This window comes from Protomyctophum bolini (assembly GCF_963924005.1).
Source record: "Protomyctophum bolini genome assembly, chromosome: 17".
In the NCBI taxonomy this organism is placed as follows: Eukaryota; Metazoa; Chordata; class Actinopteri; order Myctophiformes; family Myctophidae; genus Protomyctophum; species Protomyctophum bolini.
The window spans coordinates 31,678,453-31,706,442 of NC_137878.1; the positions used below are offsets into that span (position 1 = coordinate 31,678,453).

At 41.7% G+C, this 27,990-nt stretch overlaps 2 protein-coding genes across 2 annotated transcripts; both read left to right on the forward strand.

The window, feature by feature from the left end:
* The first annotated feature begins 2,399 nt into the window (after nt 1–2,399).
* On the forward strand, nt 2,400–13,480 carry LOC308331882 (uncharacterized protein). The gene is made up of 6 exons (XM_080787409.1): nt 2,400–2,604; nt 4,436–4,564; nt 6,920–7,078; nt 7,759–7,952; nt 8,338–8,453; nt 10,109–13,480. Exons 1-6 carry the CDS (start codon nt 2,487–2,489, stop codon nt 10,269–10,271), a joined length of 879 nt encoding a protein of 292 aa, XP_080643535.1. The 5' UTR covers nt 2,400–2,486; the 3' UTR covers nt 10,272–13,480.
* An 8,878-nt stretch (nt 13,481–22,358) lies between these two features.
* Nucleotides 22,359–27,926, forward strand: gnb3b (guanine nucleotide binding protein (G protein), beta polypeptide 3b). Its single transcript, XM_080787422.1, has 8 exons — nt 22,359–22,589; nt 22,888–23,033; nt 23,262–23,325; nt 23,802–23,958; nt 24,725–24,791; nt 26,411–26,612; nt 26,987–27,203; nt 27,783–27,926. The coding sequence occupies exons 1-8, from the start codon at nt 22,524–22,526 to the stop codon at nt 27,887–27,889; spliced, it is 1,026 nt and encodes a 341-aa protein (XP_080643548.1). The 5' UTR covers nt 22,359–22,523; the 3' UTR covers nt 27,890–27,926.
* The last annotated feature ends 64 nt before the right edge of the window (nt 27,927–27,990 follow it).

Here is a 27,990-nt window from a genome sequence, read left to right on the forward strand (position 1 = left end):
AACGCGTCCTGTTTTGTCTGTCTGTCTGTCCGTGCTGCACAATGCAATAAATGTACCTTGAATGGACTTCGGAGTGCCGGCTCTTACAGTGATTATAATCTGCATTTTTGGACTGAGTGCTCTTCTTCTATGTTCAGACCTGATCCGACTGATTGACTTTCATGAAGAGTGTATTTCAAAAACAATATTTGTAGTGAAACATCGAATGCAAAGCTATACTGTATATGACACATAATCAGCAATGTTACCATGTTGGGTCAATCAAGCCTCAGCTTGTGCGCTAGCAGTAGTTTCCTTGGACCTGATTTTTGAGGGGCGCTAGCCTGGCTTTCAGACATGATGTCACAGGACACCAAATCTCAGCCAAATGTTTGCTTTAAGCAGTGCTGTCATGTGGCAGCCACAGTGGGTGCCCCTCACTTCACACGTGTGTGATATTTGTTTATCCAGAGCCACCTGGGGGTTATTCTCTGCTAGCCTTGACAGGCTCCCGACAGGCTCATGGATTATGGATTGTTTGACAAATACAAGAGGTGGAAATGAACTAGAAAGGTGAAATTCTGGGAAAATTGCAAGTGTGGTTGCACCGACCACACTTAGCTCGCTAAGCTCATGATGATGATGTATTGACCCACATGACGTCACTAACAGACAACAAAGTGATGTCACTAAATAATGGAATAAAGTTGGGAAATTACAAATGGGTTGCCTATAGCGCAACCACGCTAATTAGACATGTTTGATTAAAAGCGGTTTGACTAAAAGAGAAAAGTCTTCAAGGGCACCACCATGAGCTGCAGAAAATAAAGACAATAATCTATTCTACAGCATCCCTCTTAGTATAACAAAGATAATCGCTGGGGCTTTACACTGAAAATAAAACACAAATATTAAAATATTCAAGTGATCAGAAATGATATGGCTTAGTTAGTGAACAACCAAATAATATCATTGTACATCATCATGATGTATCATGTTGACGCATATGATGTACGTACAGTACAGTACAGTACAGTACAGTACCACTCACTTCAGACGAGTGTGATTTATTTAACTATGGCGCAATATCCCATCTCCGGTCAAGAATGTTTACTAATAATGGCCAGTAAGTAGTAGGCCAACTACTAGTAAGTTATTGGTGTATTATTAAAAAGAAAGAAAGAAATGAACAGATGGTTTTACACTTTCAGATGTGCTGAATCAGCACATTGTATAATATTGGTCATTCCTACTATTCTGTACCATTTCTGCCTAGTAACTTTTTCAAAACGTTTTTTTTTTTGCAGGACTTTTTCCACATTTGTTTCTGAAAGAGGGCATGTTCAGCTGTCAGAAAAACATATTTGTCCAGCCTAATGCATTATTCCAATCTTTCCATTTCCATATGGACCATAGTAAGTAACAGGGGGATACATTTGTACATAACGGGGACATTTTATGCTAAAGATGGCCATTACTCCAGTCCTCATGTAATGAAAAATATGGTAGCACATTGTGAACACAGCTTAAGATTTTAATATATTTATCAACCATTACATTATGAAAATGTATATCAATTTCCTCTAAATTTAAGCATAACAGGGGGGACCACATCACTAACGCAACCTAAATAAAAAGGCAAATTAAACAGTCAGATACTTATTAGTTCTGGTAGGCCTATGGGTTTCCATCACATTATGCTATAGCATAGCCTACATACTTTCTGAAGTCATGTGGCTAGAGAAATAGTTGGTGACATTTGCAGGTGGATTTGCATCAGCGTTACAGGGGGGACCGTAAGCCATAGGACAAACATTGATTTAAAGATTTTTAACATTAAAAATAACTATACTATACTAGATAAATAAGAATTCACATTTTGGTTGAATATGTATATATTTGTAACTGAAGCTGAATAACATGATGGGACATAGCATATACCACCTCTACTCAAATCAAATGGATTATTTTATTTAGGGCTTTATTTATTTCTATTTCTATTCTATTTTTTAGAATTCATGTTTTTGCTTATTTTACAAGATGCTGTATTATGACCATGGGGACTGCATGAGGACACAGAAATGGCACCGAATACTAGGAATGGCCCATATATTGGATATCTGTCACTGTCTGTCAGCACTGCTGAGCCTGATGAAAGATTGTTTTGTTATGTAAAGTCCTATACTCTTGTGGACCTCATAGGGTCTGGTCGGGTGGTCCATCGTCTCAAAGAGCTGCTAGAGGAGTACTGTCCCCCTCTCACGGTCTCGCCAGGAAATCGCAGCACATGTTTTTACCGTAATGTTGGGGGGGGGGGCGGGGGGGGGGTTACCGTAAATTTCGACGTCACTTTTTTTTAGGTGGGCGGGGCGGTATAGTAAGTAAATACAAGTTGGGGCAGTGAGTGAGGATGGAAAACAGCACAGAAAGCACTGCACACTGCAGCAGCTGAGCAGCAGACAACAAAGTTTAAGTGTTCTTCAACTTCTTCTGCAGTAGCATTCGTAATGGAGACCACCACCGCCACGGGCTCAAAGGTCTGCGAGGGGATGTATTCAAAGCTGATCGATGACGAAGCTGCATATTTCGACGAGTTAAACAGCAACCAAGATGTGGGCTACAGCGGTAAGGACTGTTTTGATTGATTGATTGGTTGATGGATTGAGTTATTGATTGGATACTTTATTAACAGTTTGCATGGACACTTGGACAGGCACAGGGACGTACAGACAGTGCAATACAAAACTAAAGGATGAAACAAAAAAATACCTTTCGGCTTTACCAAACGATCGACTCGCCCCTTTACCAACTCTCCCTCGCGAAATGTTTTAATGTAGTTAACAGTTAATTTATTTCCCTCCCTCTAGCTGAAATCTGAAATTATCTTGTATAGGCCTACAGATTTATTTGATTGTATAGTAGTCGATCTCTATACTCTGTGAAAGAATAACGTACATGACACAGAGACGGTAGATTAATAATTTAGGACCTTCTAATTTCGTTTTATTAAACACATTTCTTCCATGTAGCCCATGTTTTGTAATGGCATCATCATGCTTTTATGCCCGTGGATATACAGAGTGAACTTAATGATAAATTAACATGATATTAAAGGCTTTCATATAATCACCAACATGAATTGTTTGTTATTTACAGTAGAGTAGTGGGGCGAGATGGAGTATTTATGAATTTGTGAATGTCACAATTTTAATATATTGTGCTGAGTCTGGCGAAGAAGATTTGATCTTGTGCCAGAAACCTTTTCAATAAACTTCAAATCCTTTTTATCGTGTCCTCGCAGGATTTGAACCAGCACCAGAGGCAAGATTTCTAGCTCTCAGCCAGGGGATATATTGCATGTATGAGCTTCAGGCAGTGCTACTTTTCATCCTGTTGATCCTAAACCAGGGTTTATTATTTAATGTCCGAATTTGGAAGAGCAGGCAAGCCACCTCTGTATAATATTTCTAAAGATGATGAACATAAAAATTAATAAAGGTTTATTCATTAATAAGTTCCCAATTTCAGCTTTAAAAATATCAGTAAAACAGCCCCATTCCTCATATTTCCGGCTACATGTTGCCTTTGTCAGGAATTCAGCCAAAGTCAAATCATGTTGCTAATAATTATCAACATAATTTGACTTGGCATCATGCCTGACAAATGCAGCCAGCGCCCAGGAATGTGATGAAGGGAGCTGGATGGAAGTCCTCCATCTACTACAGTAAAATAGTCTCATGGATAAAACTGTTACAATATATTTCCAACTTCAGTTTATTGTGTTTAAAAACAATTTCCCAATATCAAAATGGTTGGTATTTCACACGTAAAATATCCTAAAATAGCTTCTCTTTAATGTGTTTCAAATTATGTTTTGTATGGAATTGTTCCATTTTGTGTATATCAGCAGTTCACAACCTTTTCTTCATCAGGGCCCACTTGAAAATCTTGAAAGCTTCACGACTCAAAGCATTTCAATGCATTATTTCAGTGATCAATCAATCTATTGTTTTCCGGCTTGGATCAATGGAACTAACGTAGTATACTTAAGTTCTTATTTACTGGCATCACTAAAGAAAATAGTTTTTTGTTTTGAAATATTAATGTTATATTATATTATCATAACAATTAATAAAAAGGTTGGGAATCTCTGTGTTCCACATAATCCTATCATACCCCTCTCTGTCTCTCTCTGCACCATCAGGGTGGCCCCTCAGCCCAGAGGTTCAGGGCCCTACAGACTCATATAACCCTCTCTGTTTCTCCTTCCTCTCCTATCCAGGACCTGTCTCTTCTGTCAGGGTGGCCCCCCCTCGGCCCAGAGGTTCAGGGCCCTAAAGACTCATATTCCCCTCTCTGTCTCTCTCTGCACCATCAGGGTGGCCCCTCAGCCCAGAGGTTCAGGGCCCTACGGACTCATATAACCCTCTCTGTTTCTCCCTCCTCTCCTATCCAGGACCTGTCTCTTCTGTCAGGGTGGCCCCCCCTCGGCCCAGAGGTTCAGGGCCCTACAGACTTGCCACCTGGTGCTTAGCTATGCTGTGTGCTGTCCTTGTCATCTCCCTCATCGCAGTGACCCTTCACTGTAAGTACATAATCACTGCATACGTACATGACTACCTCTGTTATACTGGACCATGACAACACTCTTATAACATTATATTACCTCTACCATTCCATACAGTAATTTATAATATATATATATATATATATATATATATATATATATATATATATCGTTGCTGTCGGGCAGAAACCTTGTATTTCTTTATGTGTGTCACGCAGGAGTAGCAAAAATGGCCGATCTACAAGCGCACAGCATGTTGCATTGTGAGCCTGTAGATCTGCTATTTTGGCAGACATTTTCAAATTGAAAGTGTTTAAGTCTGTGGGTTTTTTAAATATTTAACCACAATGAAAAGTATTAAAAAGGGCTTGTGACTCATTCAAAGGCAGCCTGAATCTTGAGTTTGAACTATGAGATATGCGAGATATGTCTTTATACAGACTGTGCGACTGTGTGTGTTGTGGAAACAATGAGTCAGCCAGTCATTACTTAATGAACACGACGAGTATCCAGCAGCTTTTGAATACAGCAACATTCTGAGGATGAATCAACAAGAAACAGATGTTTAAAGCTCTCTCTCTGTGTGTGTGTGTGTGTGTGTGTGTGTGTGTGTGTGTGTGTGTGTGTGTGTGTGTGTGTGTGTGCTTGTGCTTGTGCGCGGCTGCGTGCACACGTGCATACAATACTTATGCGTGTACTGTTTATGTATTCTACTGTGTGTATGCATGCACACGTGATTGGGTACATACTGTATCTGCGTGTATGCATGACTGCATGTGCGAAGTACTTTGTGTATTTGCGTATGTCCTCTCTGTTGAAATAACGTTCCGTAAGGAGATCCCGTGAGTTGCAAACCTTCAGTTCTGCTTTTCTTCACACTGTTAACCTTAGGTCAAAACCGTCAAATCAAAGTATTTTAGCCAGGGAGGAGTTGGGCCAGAGCCCACAGTGGTACTTGTTATGAAATAACCAAGAGTGAAGACTAGCAAGTTCTGCACTTGTTGTAAAGCAACTGGTGCTATTGAGCATGGAGAGTGAAAAATGACATGGCCTTATCAGCCTTTACAACTGTAATTATTTCTTTATTGTCATTTATATGCTGTAACTTCAAAGTGATATTATAGTTATTATTGCTGAACTACTCAGTTTGTCATTGCCAGCAGATTCCACAGCCTGTAGTAGAGGATACGGGCCATGGGATGGTCAACTGTTGGTTTGCTAGTTGGTAGGTTGTTGAGGAGACAGTGTCAGTTAGCTGTTAACGCTACTAGTGCTAATGCTACTAAAATAAGTCGAAACACTGCTAAAACTACACTAGTAACTACTGTTGAAACTGACAATCCACTGGATACCAATACTTCAGTTCTTTAGCAGTGGTTACGTTCAATGTAGCCTCGGCACTCAGGCTTTTATTTTCGTTCGCATTCGGCAAAAAAACGCCTGGGGAAACTCCTGGGGAAATCTGCTATAGGAAGTCCACTTCCTTGTATATCGCTAACCAATAACGGTGCAGAAGCTCGTCGCTCCAAATTTGGTTTTCTCTGCTGTTTTCTACCGGGGAGGGGATGGGAGGGGAGGAGGGGGCAGGCGCGGGTGCTCAGATTGGTGAACCAATAAGATCCACCGCCCTGTTTTTGACCGGCACCCGCCCCTCTACTAGACCAGAGTATAAATCATACAGGCTGGACCAGGCTGCGTTCAATTAAATGTAAACTATGTGTGATACATCCCAGTGAGATAGGGAGCCTGTCCTGCAGTAGAAAGGTAACGGGTTCAATCACTGCAACTATCGAAATGTTGGAACTGTTATCAACTTAAAAACGTCACATCATCTCTCCCCATCATCCCTCAACTCTCATGCCCATTGTCACGACTATTCCCTGTTCCCTGTTCTCTCTCCACCAGAATTAGCAGGTCTACAAGCTCGCAAGATATAGCAATGAGTCCTAGTGAGCCTGTATAGATCTGCTAGTTGCGTTCTCACTTTTTATTCTACGTTCACATGGTGAAGCAACAGTGATGGAAAACGCTGTCAGGTGGCTAGTTGGCGGTGTCACACTGCCAGATAGACCAGTCATGCATGCTGCACCATCCCGTTCTACTTCACAGCTGTTTGTTTACACTGATGTAATGGCGCACCTGGCGTGAGCCATGATGTCGCACGTTTTGTCGTTTCTCCAGTAATGCCCGTTTTCAAAAAGTTCCACCCTGGAAGGAAGTTTCACTTCAGTGCATTTTCAACCCCCGAAAACACTGTTGTTGTCTAAATGGAAGATTATTTTTATTTTGACGTTTTCTGTAGAGACCGTTGTCTAAACAGGACCTCAGACCAAATCTAAAATTCTAAATCGGGCTTCACTCTCCTCTCCTCAGATAGGAGCATGTCTACTCCACAGGGAAGCGATAACGATGGCACGGAGGCCCAGGTTCAGCGACAGACGCAGGAGGCCAACCTGACTGCCCTGACCGTGCTCGTAAGACAGCTGCAACAGGAGAAGACCGAGCTACTCGCTGTCAAATGTGCCACTAAAGGTATTGGCAGTTTAACTGCGGAATTAATTACAACGCAATGCCACGTTCACTGCCTGGATTTCACTAACCTTTGAAGAACGTATTAAAACATGAATTAAACAATGAAAACGTAACTCGTTATTGGGAGGGAAGCTGTTCTACATCAATTTACTCGTGTAACTCATGAATGGGAGGGGGGGGGGGGGGGGGGAATGTTAAGACACCTGGAAGATCAAGGTAAAGTACAGTACCTCATACTTTATGTGGTACTCGGAGATAGGGGTGGGCTATATGGTGATAAATATCGTCGAGACGATACAATGTTTCCACGATATGCCTTTTCAGAGATATCTTATAACTTGATAAAGTGAATCTTGCTTCACTGTATCAAGTAAAAGTTCATGTGCACATCTGCAGTTCTAGACTATACTGTACCTTATTCTTTAAGGTTTTTGTTACCTTATGGGTGGTTGTACTGTTAAGTAACTTGGAAAATAACCATACTAACTGCATGGAAAATATCATGATAATACCGTGTATCGATTCGTGATACAGCTTGAAAAGATATTGTGATATTATAGTTTTCCATATCGTCCACCCCTACTTGGAGATCGTTGGAACGACTTCTAACCTATTACAGTAATGTTTCTTTTGCATTTCTAAAAAACGAAATCTATTCTTCTGTCATTATTCTTCACCAGCTCCAGAAGTCATCAACACGGTGCCCGTTACCTCCACGGCGCCACCCACCACTGGGCCGTGTCCCAACCGCTGGCAGATCTATAATGGCAGCTGCTACTTCATCTCCAGCACCAAGCGAGACTGGCAGGACAGCCAGAACTACTGCAAGGAAAAAGGAGCTCACCTAGCCATCATCCTCGGTGCACAGGAACAGGTAGGAAAAGATAGGTGACTCTGACTGGATCGAGGGAGATCTATCCCAAACTATCCCAAACGTTTCCATGCCAAGGACCCCCATATAGAAATAATAAAATGTGACCACTCCATTTTGAAATGGAAAGAAAAGTACAAAAAAAGTGATGGCCGATCTACAAGCTTACAAGGTATGCAAGTGTTGTGAGCTTGTAGATGTTCTTATTTTTACCAAACTTTTGCATATTTCCGCCAAATGTTTCCTATTTTCAACAAATGTTTGCCTATTTTCATCAAATGTTTCATCAAATATTATGTCTATGACTTTAGGACGATTTAAATCACATGAATTTGAATGCTACAAAATGTATTTAGTGCCTTGTCTTGTGTTGTCTTGCATGTCTCAGTCCTTCCTGTGGGAACTTCTGCCCCGTGGCCATTGGAACGCATACTGGATCGGTATCACTGACTCTCACACGGAAGATACCTGGAAATGGGTGGACGGTACTCCTCTGGTTGGAGGGTAAGTTCAAACGGTTTTTATTTTAAGACCTAAAGCCGATTCTACAAATGCCTTTTAAGTTAAACGATCAAGCGCAGCACATCGTGCTTAACATACAATTAATGAACGATGAGTGCACACCGAGTTGGTGACATGTGGGAAGTTACTAGATGCAGAGAAACGCATGATGGATGCTGTCTTTTACATGCTCTACAGTACCAAGTTTAGCAGTGAGATGTTTTTTCCCAGGCATCAACTTGCATTTTATTTTATTTGACTTGCATTTTATGTACAGAAGATAACAGAGGTCATGTTACAGTAACAAAATATGAAAGAAAAAACCCAAGCCAACAGATCAGCTTTTATGTGCACCATTTGACAGCCTTAACAACTGCATGGTTTGCCTTATTGTTTTGAATGAAAAAGAATACAAAAGAAAATTTGGTTGGTCTGGGAAAACTCCATAATTATTGTTTTGTTATCACATTATCCATGTGTGCTTCCGTTTTCGTTGTGTTCGGTAAATTAAATGAATTCAACCTTCTACTATCCTATCAATAAAGGCATAAAAGCCCAAAAATAAATCCTAATAAAAAAATAAAGAAATATAGCTTTTTGAGTGGAGCCTAACCTCTCCAATGAACAGAAAAGTCTGTCTGTATGTATGTCCATGGGAAGCCTAGATGTGTTGTGCGTTGAGCCGTAGGGCTCATTGCCAGGTTTCAACTGCTATTTTTCTCATCCTTTTTCAATGAGTAGCTAGTTAAAGCTCGTAACTTTTATATCTTAACCCAGATTTGAACCACGCAAGAAGTTATGGGATGTTCGGAGTGTCGATATATTATATCATGGCCATAGAATCCACCTTCTTGCACAATTAATATATTATTCATACAGTATAAGCAACAAGGACAAGGGCCTTTTTTATCTCCTTCCTCCAGCCTATCTTTTCCCCTTGTATGCTCTCTCTGTCAGCAGTTTTGTCTAATAGTCTCATGATATTTTTCCTCTTTTTCAAATATTTGTGTAGATGAGTAAGTAACATCTGCTTGTTTTACTTGGCAGTGTTCCTCTTTTATTACTGTCCATCCCTTCCTCTCTCATCCCTTCTCTTCCTGTTTTTCCCCTCACTTCTCTTCCTGGTTGATCAGATATGTACAGTATATATATATCTGATCTGTACGCGTGTACAGCTGTAATGCACGTAACTCGAGGACCATTCGCCCCACCGACTTCAAATTCGACACACACGTTCCACACCCCCACAGGGAGTGCATTTCCCGGTGTTGAGTCGGACCCACGGTTGTCCAGAACCGCCACAAAAGGCCTCTGCCCAGACAGTATGGGCCTGGCCTGTTTTGAAATCACAACACTCCATATTTGGGCATGCCTGACACAGAAATCTCCATTTATGGGCATAAAAGGGACACATACAGATGGGTGGAACGGGTACTCTGACACGGGTACAACGGGTATTGCATAGCCAGGTGGGGCATGGATCTCCAACTTCCATCTTTACCGACTCAGTGCTATACAGCCGGGCACCAGTCTAGTTATAATAATTTGTAATGTCTTATAACCACTGTTGTGGTGCATTATAGTGCTGACAATTTGCTACTGAGCTAATAGAGCTTGTCTGCTTACTTAGTTTATCCCTATCTCTTTCTCATGTATAGTTTCTGGGAGGATGGTGAGCCGAACAACCACATTGATGAGGACTGCGGCTACATTATCAAGACCCGCAAACTGGAGCGCGTGGCAGTGAAGAGCTGGTACGACTCCGTTTGCTCTCTGACTTTCTTTTTCATCTGTGAGAAGGAGATAGTGGCTGCTGAATGAATAACTCCAGCAATTTGTTTTATTTGTAAATATATATATATTTCTTTACCTACTTTTACTATGTATGAGTGACAGGGGTGCACAGGCAAACAAAGGAAAGTATTCACCAGTGTTCATTCAGACAACTATTTTCTGAGCATGCATACAGTAGGTCTTTATGCGCAACATGTTGCTTCTTTCTTGACTCTCAGTTATGCACATTTGTAGTCTGTTCATTTATAAAGAAGATATGGGTGCATTTGAGCTTTGTAATGAGGATACTATGTGCAGTTGGCATCAAAAGCTGCAGTAAAGTCCAAGAGCACTGCCCAACTAGTTTCCAGCCAACCATTGATCAGTCAGGTCAGGTGCACTAGTGCAGTGCTAGACAAATGCATAAGCATGCTGTGCATTTCTAAGTAGTCCATTTCTATGAAAATGATTTAATTTGATTATGATATAATTTTGAAGGAGTCTAGGGATTCACGTTTCTTAATGGCTGTTGGTACTCAATCGCTTGATTCACTCTCAATTCGCTCCTTGCCGTCAACCACAAACCACACTATTAACAGCACTCCTCTCATTTAAGGGGGCAGAGGGAGGCACGAACGGCATCAGCCACAGGGGGCACGCGGGGTCAAGGGGTCACCTCCTCAGTCTTTGGAGCGCAAGTGTGTGTATATGGATGTGTGCGTGCGTGAATATGTGTGAGCGTGCGCACGCATCGTGAGGTCCTCCGGTGGACAGCAGGTACAGCGCACAGGTTTGCCGGTCCAGGGCGTGCGGCGAACCGTGTTCACGGTGTCAGTGACAGGGGCTCTCATCGGGTCACTCTCCTGTATGACTTCTCTCTCTTTGAGTCCGGTCACGTCACACCTGTGTAGCACTACCACAGGGTCTGCCGTCTTTTTGCGGTGGGAGGCGCGCTGCTGTGGGTGGGACAGAGGTTCCCCCTGTTGACAGCACTGCCAATTAATTAGCACACCTTCAACAGGGACCATTTAGTACAATTAGCTGGTGTAGTGTTTGCTTAGTTGGAATGAATACCTGAATTCTCTTGGGCCTACCTGTACATGGCAATTGACAGGCTTCTTGTCAGTGCATGTCCATGAGGTCATTTGGACCTGAGGATGATTCTAAAAAAAAATCTTCTAAATCAAACAGTTTTCTGAAAAACCCATGTTTCTATGTCAGTGGTGCTCAACCTTTTTCATGTCAAGGACTCCCAAAATGATCTGTATTTGGCCGCAGACCCCCATCTGAAAATACGTTGTTCCAGGGACCAACCCCAGAAGCAAAGATTTGAGTTAAAAACGTTCACTCTGAAAGAATATATATTCAAAGATTTGCGCCACATTTTCATGATTTAAAAAAATGTGCAGATCTACCAGCTCGTAGCGTGGCACTCAGCTAAAGTATACTATGAGAAAGTACTATGAGCTAAAGTATAACATAATGCTTAAAACACCAAAAGGGGTTCCCGTCCTGAATGGGTTAAAAAGTATGTATGGTAAAAGAGACCTTTTCAGGTTACAGTGTATGTGTATTATACCCTAAAGGTTTACATATATTATTGGATCACTTACTTACATAAGGGCAAAACAATTATTATATTATATTTTTACAAACACTTAGCATGCACAACTGAATGCCTTGGTGCGTTAAGCCTGCTAGTTTTGAGAGTATCAGTGCTCTGCCTAGGTAATTTCTAATTTATGTTATTTTAGATTACACTCATTTGATGTACTGTATCTACAGCAGCCTATAGTACATAGTAGTCTAGTTGTACACGGCTACATGTAGTTTGGTTCTAAACTGGTTTCATACTGGGACCAGAAATCCTGAATTAACCAAACCCTAATGTGTTGAGTTTAAACATATCAAGTTGTTACTTTTCTGGGACCGAGAAAAGCACTTTTTGGTCCAAACTTCCTGGTTGTGAAACACCAGTAGTACTACACATATACATCCAATTAGAGGTCTGACAGCCTCAGAATTTTGAGGGGCGCCCCTCCTATGCCCAGCTTTGTGTGTCTGTGTGTTAATTTTTCACATAAAAATATAACATCAACACAAAACAAAGACAAAAAAGAGAACGCATAACAAAATAAATATATAAAATTGCACAGAAGCATACAGCAGTCCACCCCAGCCATAATTCCAGATATCAAGTCCTCCAAAAATAAGATGAAGTTCATTTAGAGCTCACTCGGAGCCGGAACTTCCGGAAGCGACATCAGAGTCATGTGATAATGTCTCCACTTTAAATCGTATTTGTCCATCCTATTAAGCAGCCTGTATTACAGTCGCTCGTAAGCGGCCAATTGTTCAAGCGAGGCGTACCAGTGGGACCGTGCAGGTGCAGATTAAGCTTTCCAGTCCTTTTGATGTTAGCATTATGTTATGCTTTAGCTATTGAAAAATCGAAGAATGACTGACATAGAAACATAGCTTTTTCAGAAAACTGTCAGGATGTAGAAGACATTTTTATAATCTGATCTGTTCAAAATGATGGGTTAACCAACAGCCTCCTAGTTCCTACCTGACATGATAGCAGTTTGTTAGCCTGAGTTCCAGGCTGTGTTCTGTGGATTTGTACAATACAAATTCACGGAACGCAGCGAATCAGGCTGGAACCCAGGCTTGCAGTTTGTATCCATTCAGCTAACGGAGGAGCAACATTCCTCAACGTGGCAGGATCCCCCAGAATAACCATACTGTGGGAGAATGGAATGTTATTCTGTCCAATAGTCCTGCATTTTGGGACAGCCCCAAAGCATATGCACCAATGTACCGTCCCTGTCCTGACACCTCCAAGTCCAACATTCAGGCCCTTCGGTCAGGCCCACTCTGAACAGTCTTGACGGTGTCCATTCTATTCTATTCATGCTTTTAAATTGAATCAACCTCGTACGCAGTTCTTTCTATTCCTGAGAGTTTTAACCCAATCACCATCTGGCTATTTGAGCCACAATATGAAACTTGATTCTAGAATGCAACTTAAAATGTTTTTTTATTTTTATCTAATTGTTTAAAATAGCCAATCTACAAGCTCGCTTGATGTCTATATGGCTTAAATGCATAAATCGTGTCAAAATCACTTTTATATCAAACTATTCAAACTGCTTTGTTTGAATTAGTTATGTTTCAACGTACAGAAAATCAGAGAGATTGTTAAATGTGTCTTGTAGATATTGTAAATAAAAACATGATTTAAATGTCAAAACCACCAGCCTTTTTTTCTCAGTGGTTTACAGTCAGTAATACTAAATGTATGTCCACCATGTTAATTTATTGATGGCAGATGTACCATATATTATATATATATATATATATATATAAGTTTCTACAACATCTGCGGCTGTTTTGTTGACCATTTAAAATCTTTTGTCCTGAAGCTGTCATCTAATGGGTCAAATTGGCTTAGTGTCTTAACTCCTGCTGCCATGCTGTTAAAGTATCGGCCACTATGTGGCAGTAGAAACATGCACACTCATCACATGCAGCTGGCCCACATTGTGAACCAAACATGGCCCATCTCTTGCAGATCATTGCTGTCCAGGTGTGTAAACCTTGTACTATATATCCAAAACGGTAACTTTTTTTTTTTTTCTCCAGGAAATTGGAATTGGATCAATCGGAACCTATGGACATTCTGATTGATCCAATGTAGTTAGTATTTAGTCAACAAGCTCTTCTTGATACTTTTGATTTGTTCAGTAGTTTAAAAACCACAGACACAATTTCACTTTCACTTAAAACATAAATGCATCAGGTTGCGAGCTTTTAGATCAGCTATTTTTGCATTCATTTGTAAAGTTGAGATACTAAGGTTTGTACCCGACAGCAACGATATAATATTCAGTAGTGGATAAGCCCCCTTATCTCTGCGTGTAACCTCTTTGGTGGAAATTATAAGCCTGCTGATGCATATTGCATATATATATATGATATGCATGATATATCCTCCTACACCTTTACACCATGACACCAGAGGACCTGAGGAGTGACTCTTACTTACACCGCTACCCCTTCTGGGGCATAGGCCGTCAACAAGCCATCTCCAGGCATCTCTGTCTTGAGCTGTTCTCTCCAGTTGGTTCCAGGTCGTCTTCATGGTCTTGATGTCTGCCTATGTGGGCCCTAATAACACACATTGTTTTCCCTGTTTGACTTTACATTGATTGAATACTTTATTAGACAGAAATGTAAACGGCTCGAGGTCCAGCCAGACATTTAAAGCCTATAAAGGAGAGAGAGAGAGAGAGAGAGAGAGAGAGAGAAGGGAATGACATATAAAGAGATTGATGACAGTGATGTGAGACTGTGTGTACACAGTAGATTAATGAGGTGATGTAACCCTACTGCTAGGTAATTGGCCTGACCTTAATATACTAAGCACTTAATGAATGAGAAGATGGGGTGTCATGGGGAAGGGGTTCATCTGATGCATGTTCATAGCCCTTTTCTATCATCATATTAAATATTTGAATGGATGCCACCTCGTACACGGGGCTGTGAGCTGAAGGACGGCTGGTTTGAATTCTGGAAGCTATGATTGCGGTACACTTGACCATGACATTTCAAGCAACAAATGTTCCAGCAGAGATGATGGAAGAAGAGAGTGTTGTGGTACCGGGCATCTCTCATTGTGTAAATCAGCAGGGTCAGTCAGCCTGACCCACTAAATGCTCAACCTGTGGGCTGGGGCTCACCGGCGGGCCATGAGGGTATGACTAGTGGGTATTTTTTTCTCATGTGTTTTCATAGTGATACCAATAAATATGAAGTTTTAAGTATGCTATGATGTTTACTCTGTTCCATTCCATTGATCCAAGCCGTAACCCAATCGATTGATTGATTGATTGATTATAGTAAACGTGCTCGGAAAACTACTGGGTTCAGCCCTTAGAGTATATATGAATAGAGACGGCACCGGATTTCTCCTCCCATCCACTTGCATTAAGTTATTCAAAAGCGCATGAAGCGATTTCACTCCTCCTTCCGGGTAGGAACAGAGTGCATTCTGGGATGGACTGGGTCCAAACCAAGGGGCCAGCTATGCACTCCAATGTTGAAGCGCTGGGCCCTAGTGGTAAGAGGAAGGACTGCAGGCGGACCCGTGGATTCTTGACAAGGAAACCTCGTGCAACCGAGCGCCCAATGTAAAGCCCAGGTGCACTCTGGGTGCACTTCCGCATTTGGACACCAAAATTTGGTGTCCAAATGCGGAAGTGAAATGCTGAATCAGCGAAATAGACGGTACTTCCGGCAGCCTTCCGGGTGCTTCAAAACGCCACTGAGCAACTTCCACTGACATGAATAGCGGAGGGGGCGGAGCTTCGCGCTAGTTTAGTCTCTATCCTTTTAATACTCTATGGTCCAAACACATGAACACGCTGCCGTTGACTATCATTGAACGCGTTCACGTGCGTTCACGTATGAAACAGCGTTCACGTGTCATCACGTGCGCAATGATAGTCAACGGACCAGCGCGTTCATGTGTTTGGGCCAACGCTGCAATACCAAATTCGGCCACTATGTCCATTTCGCCTCAGGGTTTCCTCCGGGTGCCGTCTCTATTCATATACTGTATACTCTAAGGTTCAGCCAGTAGGCTGCCATGTTGGCTGTGACTGGGTCTGGGCCGATGGGCTCAGGCTGCCATGTTGGGTGGGTCTGGGCTGATAGGCTGCCATGTTGGGTGTACCTGGGTCGCCAACACTTTCAAAATGAATTGGAAAATCTTTTAAAGATTTATTTTGGTCGTTGTCTGCCTTTTATTGATTGTACATTGTAGAGATAGACAGGAAACGGGGGGAGGGGCCGGGAGTGACACTCGGCAAACGTAATAGAGCTCGCGAATTGAAGCTGCAGCTCGCTAGAGCATTAGAGAACTATTTGAAGAATGGTAAAATCAACAGGAAGTTAACATTTTTATTAAAAATGACTTTTGGTGATGCTCTATATTGTCTGTATTTGTTTATGTACTAAAAGAGTGACTTTGAGAGCTGTTTTAGCGTACAATGTAAGTCAATGAGGAGCATATTTTGAATTATCAATTTATTTTTTATTTCTTGTCCACATTTGGGGTTAACTTGCCATGAAGGTTTGGGTTGTGCCAAACCTCTAAAAAAGTGGTCTTACCCTTTAACCGCTAGGCCCCATGGATGTAGGTAGAGTATAGAGTATTTAGGTATTTTTGCCAATCAAATAATCTAATTAACAGTAATTAACAGTACACTTACTCACAACCATAACGATGAAATGTAGTATGAGTCGCTCTTCCCATATATCATTTGTTATTTTAAGAATGTTTACATTTTTAGCCACTTTTAACCTGAAGTCACTATTTTGGGCATGTCACATATGCCTGAAGGTCTTTGCTATCATGAATCATGATGTGTATCGTATGGTGAGGTTGTAGGCAATATCCGGCCACATTGGCTGATCAAAATCATTACTAAATTGTCTTTTACCAATAATTAATTCTAATTTGTAGGGATCGAAAAGAAATTCAAAGAATTCTGATCCAGGTCTTGAACACTAGAACTGCCTTTGGACTGCAGTGTGACTATAACAAACAAAAAAAGTAGCAGTTCCCTGTTATGACCTGAATACAGGTCATATCCTACTGAACTAATGAGTCTGATTGGGACAGACATGTAAGTAACAGACACTAAGATGCATCTTGTCTTTGACGTCACCACGTCTAGGGAGCAAATCCAGTTGCATCATTTACTCAAAAGCAGGATGCGGGCCTAACTCAAATTACCTGTAATGACCACCAACCGCTTCAAAGGTCTTCCAATGGCACCGCGTTATTCTTTCAACCGATTAATCTCACCTGTCCATTTTAACTTGCCTTCATAACGCTGGGACCATGGTAAAGGCCCATTCCCAAATTGTTTCAAGCATATTTGAATATTGTTGAGTGCTATTTGATACTTTCCTATACCCTAGCATAAATCAAGATATAGTCTGTTACTGTTGCTCTAATGATTACAGAAACATTACAAAACATAAACAAACCTATGACAAAAATACAGCAAACACAGATTAAAATGAATGTATCTGTCTTGTCTCTAGATAAGGCCTTATATCGTCGTTGTCCCCTTACAAACAAAGCAATATTATACACTATACAGTATAGTGTCTAGTCTAATTGACTACAACTTTGTTCCACCAATGTTGAGTTTATTTATTTATTTCAGACTGCAAATAGAAAAAATATAACCATTATTAATGGTATTTCCCTAACCGCAGACCAGTACAGTACAATATTAATACATTATTAATGGTACTTCCCTAACTGCAGACCAGTACAGTACATTATTAATGGTACTTCCCTAACTGCAGAATATGACGGTATAGCTACTGTACAGGCCCCAACACTCCCAATCCATTGGTTTCCCATCTTTAACCCCTCCCTAGTCAGGGACATATCCTTCCTCAGAGCAACAGGTCAGCTTATTTCAAGTGGACCAAAGCAAAGACGATCATCTCCATTTGCTCCAATGACCAACACCTCAGTCTCTCTCTCTCTCTCTCTCTCTCTCGCTCTCGCTCTCGCTCTCGCTCTCGCTCTCGCTCTCGCTCTCTTTCTCTCTCTCGCTCTCTCTCTGGTACTTAACATGGCCTCTCTGACTGACTATTCTGATAACTTTCTCAGACACACACCTTGCCTGCAGAGGGAGAGGGATTTTAGCACAGTACCCTAATTTGAATCTGAAAAATGAATAATGAAAACCGATGAAAATGTCTAGACTAGCTATTAAATAATAGCTATTTTCTCCAAATTGTTGAAATATAATTTAATCCTATGTTTGATTCTTGTGTGTGTGTCAGGTGTGACGCACGTTCGTCCGCGGCCCGCCCTTAATTCCTTAAAGAGATTACAGGTTCCCCGGATATCCCATTAGAGTCTAATAAACCAGGCTCAACTCATTAGCTCTGGCAAACCAACTCAAGCCCTCTCAACCCTCCACTAGCACAACCACACTCTCCCACCATGGCCTCCGTCCTAACAAACGCCAAATGCATGCACTACCACCATTTCTTCCCACTCTCTGATGGAGCCACTAGTTGCACAGTGATAACTCGGGCTCACTGGAAGTGAAGGCGCTTCAAACTGCATGGCTGCCATTTGAAAAGTGCCTTCCCTTTCGTGTGAAGGGAAAGGTTATAGAAATAAGCATACCCCTAAAATGTTACTTTGGTCAGCTTCTTTCATTCTTTTTCCATGGTCCCGGTCAAAAGACGACAATTCTGAATGGGGACGGTGACAAACATGCTGTACATTTTGTCTCTTTGTTTTGGGAAAGTTGCACAAAAACTATCAAGGCATCAAGCCTTGGTAGTTTTTGTGCAATTGATTCCTCAGAATCTGTTCACTTTCTCGTTTACTCACATTTCACCTCCACCTTCACCCTCCTTCTCCTCTCCATGTTCTTTAATTTTTTCACCTGCTCAATTGTCTTTTGACCCCATAACCTGATTTTCTCCCTCCCAATCGGTTTACCTGCCTTGCTCCCTTGCTCTCTCTCCCTTCCTCCGTCCCTCCCTCTCTCCCCCTCTCCCCCTCTGTCTCTCTCGCTCTCCCTCTGTCCCGCTCTCTCTCTCTCTCACTGTCTCCCTCGCTCTCTCTATTTCGATCTTTGAGCTTTATCCCTTCCTCCCTTATCTCCTTCATCCCCTCCAATCCTCATCTGTTCTTCTCTGTGGAGGAAGGGAGGGAGAGAGCGAGAGAGAGAGAGGAAGAAAGAGAGAGTTTCTCACAGGTAAGCTGCTATCAGTCAGAAGAGTAACGAGAGACAGCAGGTTACTCCCAAGGATTGTGTTGTCTAAAAAAGCAACACAGCCTGAAAGGGGAGGAATACTGAAGAGGATCTGCACCAGTGCAGAAGAAGACGAAGGAGAAGGTGATAACGGTTGGCTGTGGTAAAAGGTGAGTATTTTATTATTCTGTGGTTGCAACCTCACCAAGATGCTTACTCTTGCTGTTTGGAGACCCACATTGGAAGTCTGTTTGGCTTCATATAGGAACATTGTGTGGGAGACAGCTGTAAAATCATTGCAGTACTGTCCCACTAATTGAGCATTGGACTAAACTTGTTTCTTCTACAATCCATGGAATGTAGCTGGAGCTCGTAAAGTTGCACTCATCATTTTGCAGATGTGCAAACTGTGCTTCCAAGTCAGCAAGTACTAATGCTAATTCATATAGGAACATTGTGTGGGAGACATAGCTGTAAAATCATTGCAGTACTATCCCACTAATTGAGCATTGGACTAAACTTGTTTCTTCTACAATCCATGCAATGTAGCTCGCTAAATTGCACTCATTATTTTGCAGATGTGCCAGCAAGTATTAATACACTTGTACTACTATACTATTACTACTACTGCTATACTGCTACTACTACTACTACTTTTTGAGGCAGCGATATCCCCTCTAATGTCTGGCTTTCTTTGTTCAGAAGACGTAAGCTGCTTACCTGTAGTATTAGTGTCCTTAATATATTCTTCGTGGATGCTGTATATTAATTACTGCATTTAGTGGGTTTATATGTGCACTCCTTGCTTGTAATACTGACACCCTTGCATGTGATTTTTGGATTATATGGAAGAAGCTGGGAAAGAGGATTGGGGTTTTGGGCTTCTGATCTGAGGCACCAAGAGCAAACGGTTTTCAAGAGGGTTTGATATACTGTTATTATTTCAATTGCTTCAATGTTGTTTTACCACAATCAGCACTTGGTCATCTGAGTGATGGACGTAGACCTGCATGCGGCAGGGTTAACACACCCCACATGCATCCAATAATAGCATGAAAGGGTTAGTCTATCCATGATGTGAGACATTCACTGTAACATAATAAGAAGGTTGGGAACTTAAAAAGAGGGAATTCTTGCAGGCCCTATGCTGGTCATAGTTTGCCCCTTGCTCTTTTCCACAATCCCCCCTCTTTCTCTCTCTCTGTCACTGATCCAGTGGTGAAGAGCAGTCGGTAATAGGATGACAGGAGATTTGACGCTAAATCTTCCCTTAAGATCTCCTGCTGGGATTTAAAACCTGGTTGTGCGGTCGTCGGTCTTCCTTCATCTTCTGTTTCTATCCTCAACCATGCATGGCTCCTCCTGCCATAGGTCAAATGGTCCTGCACACAGGCCCTGCAGGCTAAACAGTGTTTTACCGTGTTTTATGAGATATGGACATTATAGGAACATTTACCAGTTATCAGTTAGTTGCTTTTTGTTGTGTGTCTGTGTTCAGGTTGTGCTCATCCCTGGTTTCAACTTGAAACCAACTGAATTGATTGGTTTCCAAAATCATTTGTGGATATTTTTTCTTTGGGAGAAAAATCATCAAGTACCTCTAAAATGTGTAAAGTCCCCAGGCAATAAAAATCTTAATTCCTTTGGCTTAATCATTTCATAAAACAAAGTTTTTTCCTTATGGTTTGAGTAAGAACCCCGCTCACCCATGTCAGGTTTTTGAGGTATCAGCTGTTTGGTTAGTACTAGTAACATCCCTATGATTAGAATTTACAGTGTATCTTCTATTCTCTACATCTCTCTGGGGGTTCAATTAGATGTTTGTAGAGATTGTAGACGCCTTGGGAAATCAGTAAAGTTGTGCATGTTGGTAATTGGACTTAAATTAGGCGTACGTGAAGATCCTATTACTTCGTTATTAGGCACGCAGGCTGTACTGCACGTAAGGCTTTTGGGGAAATGACAATTACAAAAGACAGCAATTGGCTTGTGGTAAAACAATGAAGTTATTTTTCATTGGGCGATACAAGTAATGCTTCTAGGGACAGGGTGCATCTATTGTCTGTCTGGATGCTGTGGCACTTGCACTGCTTGTTGTGAGCTTTCTGAATTGTTGGAGATATCTGCATTTGTTCTTTTGTAATCAATTCAGTCACTATTGAAATGACTAATTTCCATAGTGACTGAATGAGGCATTTGGCTAATAGGCCTACTAATTTCAAATTAGTAGGCCTATTAGCCAAATGCCTCAAAATGTTAACTAAGAAATAAAGTAGGTTTGCTTTGATACTATGCTACTGGTTTTAGCAAGTGATGGTTTTTACTTTTGTGGCTAGTGTTCCTATATCAATAGAATACCAGAGAGTGCTTTATATATGTTCAAATCATAATGGCTGGCATAAACTAGACCACCTTAAATATCACATGGTGAGGTTTAGGATTACATCACGATAGAAATTATCTCACGTTTCAAGGATCTAGTATTGTCTGAATAAATTATATAAGGTTTGTTTTTATTTCTTTGTGATTTTGGAAAAGCTCACTTCACTTCCTTTCGACCTGGGTCTTCTGTCTTCTTTATTTCTGTCCATACTATTTTCTTCTTTCTATGTTTCATCCCACTCTCCCTTTCATTCTTCCTTCCTTGCTGTCTTCATCTGTCCACTCCTCCCGTCATTCTTTCCTCCCTTCCATCCAATCAATCAATCTCACATGCATGCTTCTTTTGCTTCCCTATACTTTATTTTCTTTCCTCATCTCTCTCAGTTCCTTCCTGCTTTCCCATCTCATATCTCTTCCTTTCTGTACAGGAAATGGGTCTAATTATACCAATCTGACAGCTAACTGTATTAGAGGATTATGCTTACCGTACTTGCCCAGGTCAGGCAGTGCTGTCTCCATATCTTCTATACACGGTGGTGATACAACACCAACTAGTGACCTACTTGAAGGCATCAGGGTGCCATCAGGGTGGGACATTAGTGTCCCAACTAAAAAACTTACGAACAAAGTTACCTTGGGTAAAGACACTTAAAGGAGCAATAGACAACATTTTCATGAAAACGGAAAATGATAAAATAAGCACTAATAGATCAGATAAATGTACTGTACAACCCTGCAATAATGTATAGTGAATTAAAAAAATAAGACAAATACATACATCTGCTAGTGCTGCTACTCGATTGGTAGTTGTTCTAGGGTGTCTTCCAGGTATGAATGATAAAATCATGTGAAACCTTGATCTGTATAAATAGAAATGGAGAAGAAACATTCCATTGTTGATGGATAGTCTTTGTGTTTATCTTAAATACTGAGTTGACAAACTCTTCGTGTGTGCGTGCACGTGTGTGTGAGTGTGTTTTCATGTATAGTGCATTAACAATAATTACTCTTTTCAAATGATTAACCAATTAACATCCTTTCTTTCTGTCTTCTTTGTATGTTTTTCAGTGCCAGTTTTGTTTTCCGTCAGTAACGACCGCTAGCAACTGTCACCATGGGTGAGAAAGCTGAAATTGAAAAACTGAAAAAGGAGTGTGATGGCATACGAACAAAGATAGAGGTGAGCACTTCTTGAGCTCATATTCAGCATGTAATATATACTGTTTGAGCATTTCAAACACGACTAACATTAAATATACATTTCTGTATGTAAGCCTCTAGCAGACACATACATGTATACACACCACTCAAATACATTATTGTAATAAATAAATAAACACGTTTTTTTACGAAACAGATTGTTTTGTATCACTTTTAATCACTTTTAATCAGCGTTACCATGTCTCTCACTGCCCCTTCTTCTCACCTTCCCTGCTTTGTCCATCTGTGCATGTCGCTGTACCACCCATCACCACCAGGCGGCCCGCCAGGCTGTGAATGACACCACCATGAAAGGACAGGCCGGAGGTGTGGCCTCTGTGGGCACCGTCCAGCTCAAGAAGAGGAAGGACCTGAAGGGTCACTTGGCCAAAATCTATGCGTTGCACTGGGCAACTGACTCCCAGTAAGAGAGCAGAGTAGACCAGTCGTTCTCAAATGTTTTCATTTGAAGGAATAACTATCAATACTCCTCACTCAAGGACCCCTGGGGGTCTCCGGATCCCTCTTTGAGAACCACTGTGCTATAGGGACCCAGGTGTCCAAGAACACTGATTTATTTGATGATTCATTCTTAGGGCTGAATGTTTTCCCTGATTACTGACCTCTTGATTCTCCTGCCTCCTTCTTTCAGGCACATGGTCAGCGCCTCACAGGATGGCAAGCTTCTGGTCTGGGACACACACACAGGAAACAAGGTAACAAAACATGAGAGAGATAGAAGTACTGTTCTGAAGCTCATCCATTGAAAGAGTAAGTAATTGGTGTCCGGCCTTCTTCCAGATCAGAGAATTTAATTAAAATCAGGCAGTGCCTTTGCTTATATTAGCCACACCTTGCCAACTCAGTGTGAAGTGGACATTAACGAGACCACTTTAAACAAAGTGATAGGAGATACATAGTTCAATCGCCTCACATCAGCATAAAGAATTTTCAGAATATACATCCAGAAATGTCAAAAGTTTATGATATAGAGGAATAGTTAAAAACTTTCAGTTCCAAAAGAACATCCATTACCGACCCACATGTACATTTAGCTGGCATTTAACCGAATCCCTCCTAGTCTATATGTCTACTATCTCTCCCGTTCGGCATAATTTCAACTACAACAACAAAATAAAATGGAGTGCCAATGAAACTCTCACTCTGGTTTAACTTGGGGTTTGTTTTCCAGACATGCGCTGTCCCTCTGAAGTCAGCCTGGGTGATGAGCGTTGGCTTCGCCCCCTCAGGAAACTTTGTGGCCAGTGGAGGTCTGGACAATATGTGTACAGTCTACGACATCTCGGGAGCCTCCCCGAAGACCCGCAGGGAGCTGGATGCACATACAGGTAGGTCTACGCCCCAAGACCTGCACGATGCACATGCAGGTGGAAAGAGGCATTGGTGGAAAAAGTACTCAACCCCGATGTATCAATACTGCAATGTAGAACTACTCCGTTACAAGTAGAAGTCTGGAATTCAAAATGTACTTGAGTAAAAGTATTGGCATCAAAATGTACTTACCAAAAATAAAAGTACTCATTATGCAGAATGTCCCATTTCAAAATTTAAAATGTCTAAAAGTCTTTTGAAAATAGCCGATCTACAAGCTGGTACTTTAAGTACATTTTGATGCCAATACTCACTATTTTCAAATGGTCAAAATGTATATAGGGCTGAAGTGGTTAATGCATGTTTTGTAATAATAATCAAAATCTACAAAGTAACTAGTAACTAAAGTTTTCAAATAATTGTAGTGGAGTAAAAGTACAAAAAAAGTACTGAAAATTGGAAATACTCCAGTAAAGTACAAATACTTTACTACTAAATAAATATGCAGTATCCTACTGCAGTGTATCTAGTACCATGCTGCCCATATCAGCCTCTATACTGCATTTTGCATGTTGTACATTGTTTCTATATTTATGCTCATTTTTACCCCTTCACTGAGACAAGTGCTTTGCATGTGTGTGTGTGTGTGTGTGTGTGTGTGTGTGTGTGTGTGTGTGTGTGTGTGTGTGTGTGTGTGTGTGTGTGTGTGTGTGTGTGTGTGTGTAAACATAACTGGCAATAAATCAGAATCAGAAAATAATATGAATTCTCTCTGTTTCCCAGGATACCTGGCATGCGCTCGTTTCCTTAGTGACAGTGAGATCCTCACTGCATCTGGTGACACCACCTGGTAAGTTGCTGATGGGCTCAGGAATAGAGTGGCTGGTAGAACAGCCGTATGGGAAGTTCCCAGTTTGAGTTAGTGTCGAAGTGTCCTTGAGCAAGACTCTGAAGGCCTAATTGCTCCCGATGTGCAGGTTATTGCCTTGCATGGTTTCCTCTGCCATCGGTGTATATGAATAGGTGAATGTAATGCACAATCTCTATATAAAGTGCTTTGGATAACTTTGCACTCCATTTAGTAATTTTATTTTGATATCAATATTTTATGACATACATACTATTATTTGTGTCTTCCATTTGAGTGTGTCATAATGCAACCCCTACTGGTTAGATAAATAGATAGACCTTTACTCAAATCATTCGCCTAAGGCAGCGCAGCAGTTAGAGTTACAGATGTACAGATAGTACTGTTGGGTACAGCAATACAATGGGAACAACATTGCAGAAGCACCGTCAATAGTGCACAGTATAAAACAGTATACACCTCTTTTGTTTGTTAGAGTCTAACCAGACAATTGGACCGTTAGACTAGGGGTGCCCACACTTTTTGACTTGCGAGCTACGTTCAAAATGACCCCAACGTGATCTACCCACCAAAAAAAGTATCCCTTGCTGAAAATGTACTAGCTGCGCATTTGGGATGGGAATGGATGGAATTGGTATTTTTAGGGCCATGTCATGTGATCTACCTGCACAGCCTTTGTGATCTACTGGTAGATCACGACAATGTACCTTTTGGGCACCCCAGCGTTAGACGATTGAGACACTGACCAATTAACTGATTGATTCCAGTCCGGCCAGCTGGGTGGGAGAAACTGAACAACCGCTCTCACCCTTCCCTAGCAGTTACTGATAAGGTGCAAGGCACTTTAAATTCTTTCTAATTTCCTCTTCCGTCCCCTTTTCTACCCCCACTGTCCATCCTACTTTTGCAATCTCTCCTTGCATCCCCTGCGTTCTCTCTTTTTGAGTGGTGCAGCCACTCCATTGCCCAGCAATGTGTCCCCCTGGCTGGCTGGGTTCCGTCCAAGTAGAAATAGCGTTTTTTTTTCACCATCCAAGTGTCACTGTTGTTTCATTATGCCTGCTCTCTATCCCACCATTTTTTTCTTTAACTTAGCCGGCGCAGAGTTCACCTTTTGACGCCTATTTTTACCTCGGCGCCGATGAGGCCTTATCACACCTTTTAATAACAATTGATTTCGGTGCTCTGCTGCGTCCAGTTTCCCCACGTAACACTCCCATTTCGGTCCGGTAAAAATATCCGGTACAAAACCGCAAATGAAAAGTCTGCTGGCTTATGCTTGCTATGGGACACAGCATCTTAGAACGTAATTATCTCAGATCTTCTTTTTAGACCAAAAACAAGCTTGGTTTGCGTCTGATTTATCTAAACTATAGTATTTCGCTTACAAAAAGTATGTTTTGGGTGGATTAAATGACAATCGTGAGACGTGTTACATAGTGGATTTTTACTTCCTGACTCAGCGGTTTCCGTCCAAAACCGCTTTCAAGTTAAGAGACTTGCTCATTCACTTATAATGTATGGCGGGTTGCACCACACTAAGCCACCACTAGATGGCGTTAAATGAGTTAACCCTCCCCCCTCTTTTTCTTCCTCTCCAGCTGTCTGTGGGACCTGGAGACTGGCAAGCAGAAGACTATCTTCGCGAACCATATTGGAGACTGCATGTCCCTGGCCCTCTCTCCAGATGAGAACATGTTCATCTCTGGGGCCTGTGACTCCCTGGCCAAGCTCTGGGACATCAGAGATGGCCAGTGCAAGCAGACCTTCAAAGGACATACCAGCGATATTAATGCCATTGGAGTAAGGATATGCTCGCAAGCAAATGCACATGACATAATGTAGTCAGTTTGGTAATTCAAGTTTCATTGACCGATACTTGTTTAACATGGTCTGAATTCTATTACGTGGAAATCCTGTGGAGAAATACCGCTTTGTTTCCATCACTCCACGCCTCTGACCTAAATACATATGAAGTTGTGATATAATAAATATAAAAAGTGCAATAATTAATATTCATGTATCTACCAATGTGTTCTACATGTTGTATATAATTTCAATATTTATCCTAATGCACCAACTTCACTGAGATGTTATTTGCATGTGTAAACATATCTGGTAATAAATCAGAATTTAAAAAATAACTCTTTCTCTCACTCTTCCAATCTCCTTCTCAGTTCTTCCCCAATGGCAATGCTATCATCACAGGATCCGATGACACTACTCTTAAGATGTACGACCTTCGTGCAGACCAGGAGGTGCTACACTACGCTGACTCCAGCGTTAGAACTGGCAACACATCTGTGGCTATCTCCCTGTCGGGCCGTCTCATATTCGCCGGCCACGATGACTTCAAATGTAACATCTGGGACTCACTGAAAGGAGAGAAAGTTGGTAAGTTAAGCCACGCAGGCAATGTTAAAGAGTACTTGAGGTAGAGAGACACAGAGAAAATGTGGTCTAGAAGAAAGAGAGAGAGAGAGAGAGAGAGCCTGTCAGGCAGGCACTAAAAGAAAAACAGTGCTGGTGATGGACAGTGATGGATGTAGTGAGAGTGATACAGCCAGAGACGTTTGCACTATAGGAAAAAGGAGGTATGTAAGGAGATAGAAGAGTGTGAGACGAGACAAGGCATGCAAAGGTAAAACATATAAATAAATAACGAGCACGCATCCGCCTGGGTGACGGGCGGCAGACTGCTGGGCCAGCGCTTGCGCTATGGCATGGGGGGTCAGATCAACCTATGGAATGAATTCTGTACATGGAGCGTGTCTTGAGTGTACAGGGTTTGAGGATGTCAGATCAACATTGAATGTCAGAACAGGTCAGCTCCATATATGGAGATCTAAGGGTGGCAGCGGGGGCAGTGTACAGGGTTTGATGAGGTCTGGGTCTGGCCATATATATATAGATCAACATGTGGAATGTCAGAACAGGTGGTCTTTTTCTTACTCCTTTTCTCTCCTCACACAGGTGTGCTGGCTGGCCATGATAACAGAGTGAGCTGCACTGGGGTGCCGGCTGATGGTTTGGGTGTGTGCACAGGGTCCTGGGATAGCTTCCTGAAACTCTGGAACTGAGCTGGTCCTCCATGGGAGCTCTGCTGGGAGAGGGAGAGGAGGCTGGGAGGCATGGGTGGAAGGAGAGGAGAGACGAGGGGGAAAGGAAATGGTGGAAATTA